The sequence below is a fragment of the Rhagoletis pomonella genome, unplaced genomic scaffold, assembly GCF_013731165.1.
Source record: "Rhagoletis pomonella isolate Grant_MI unplaced genomic scaffold, Rhpom_1.0 Rhpom_scaffold_00001, whole genome shotgun sequence".
Taxonomy (NCBI): domain Eukaryota; kingdom Metazoa; phylum Arthropoda; class Insecta; order Diptera; family Tephritidae; genus Rhagoletis; species Rhagoletis pomonella.
In genome coordinates, this window is record NW_023458555.1 from 30293872 (window position 1) to 30294951 (window position 1080).

The following is a 1080-nucleotide window of genomic DNA, read 5'->3' on the forward strand; positions in this document are numbered from 1 at the left end:
AATATCCAATATTTACTTTTGTCCAATTTTGTAATAAAGTAGTTTCCATAATTCTTATTAAAAAAAAATTAAATGTTTTTATTTAGTTATCTCATTAATGCGAAACGACTGATGACTTCACGGAAATGCGTTTTTTTAAAAACATGTTACGTTAATTATCTCTTAAAAACCCTACTTCGAAAGAAATTAACCCCTATTTAAAACTCAAAACGTAACTGCTTTTGAGTCCACCAATGTGTCCGGGTCAATTTTCTGAGCTTCGGGTTGTGGAGTGCTTGGCTTTTTGGTTTGCAGTCGCAAGTGTTTAATGTGTTCCCCGTCTTCCTGCTTTCCGCTTCGTTTCAATACTGCGGCACTGTTGTCACTTTTTTCAACTTGAGCCATTATTTTCGACACTAGAGCTTTGGAGCTGGTAGGCTCCTGGTTGTCCTCTATGTCCGAATTTATTTTGCGTTTTTTAACATTTGGTTTGTAACCTTTAACAGCATCTTCTCTCGGCTCTGATTGAGTCACTACTTCTGTAATAGAAATATATATTTGTTTATCATATTCACGAACGTTTTCTTCGACCTTTTTTACCAGACAATAGATCTTCCTCAAAATCGCTGGCAACTTCATAATCTTCCAACATATCTGCTATGTGCTCGTCTGCTTCTTTCATGGTGGTCGATTCAACACAATATTCCGTGTCGCTTTGATTGTCCACTTTTTCATAATCTAGCATTCCATATTCAACGACATCTACGCGTTCACTCTCCTTCAGTCTAATGACCGCCGATTCATCATTTAAGTCTTGTATGGAAAATACCATTTCTGCATCCAATGCTTCATCTACTTTATCCATCGCTTCTTCACATTCCTTATCAATATTATCGTCACTATCTATGTCACTATTATCTCCACAATAAAAAAATGGTACCGCTGTGGTTGCTAGAATCGTTCGACGTGCATTTTTTATTATATACTTATTATCGAAATGGTCGGAACACATGAGCATATGTGATTCCGGCAATCCATCTGGCACTTTACCTCGTTTCATCCATTCCTCATATCGTCTCGGATCCTTGGGGAATCGAAAAA

The 1080-nt window shown here is 37.0% G+C and overlaps 1 protein-coding gene across 1 annotated transcript in view; it reads right to left on the bottom strand.

Annotated features, from left to right (window-relative positions):
* Window positions 1-1080, bottom strand: part of LOC118742383 — a gene marked incomplete at its 5' end in the record, with an annotated part of 1577 nt that extends 497 nt beyond the window's left edge. The window contains 2 exon segments of the mRNA XM_036474418.1: window positions 341-518; window positions 580-1080. Of these exon segments, the coding sequence (XP_036330311.1) occupies window positions 341-518; window positions 580-1080 (679 nt within the window).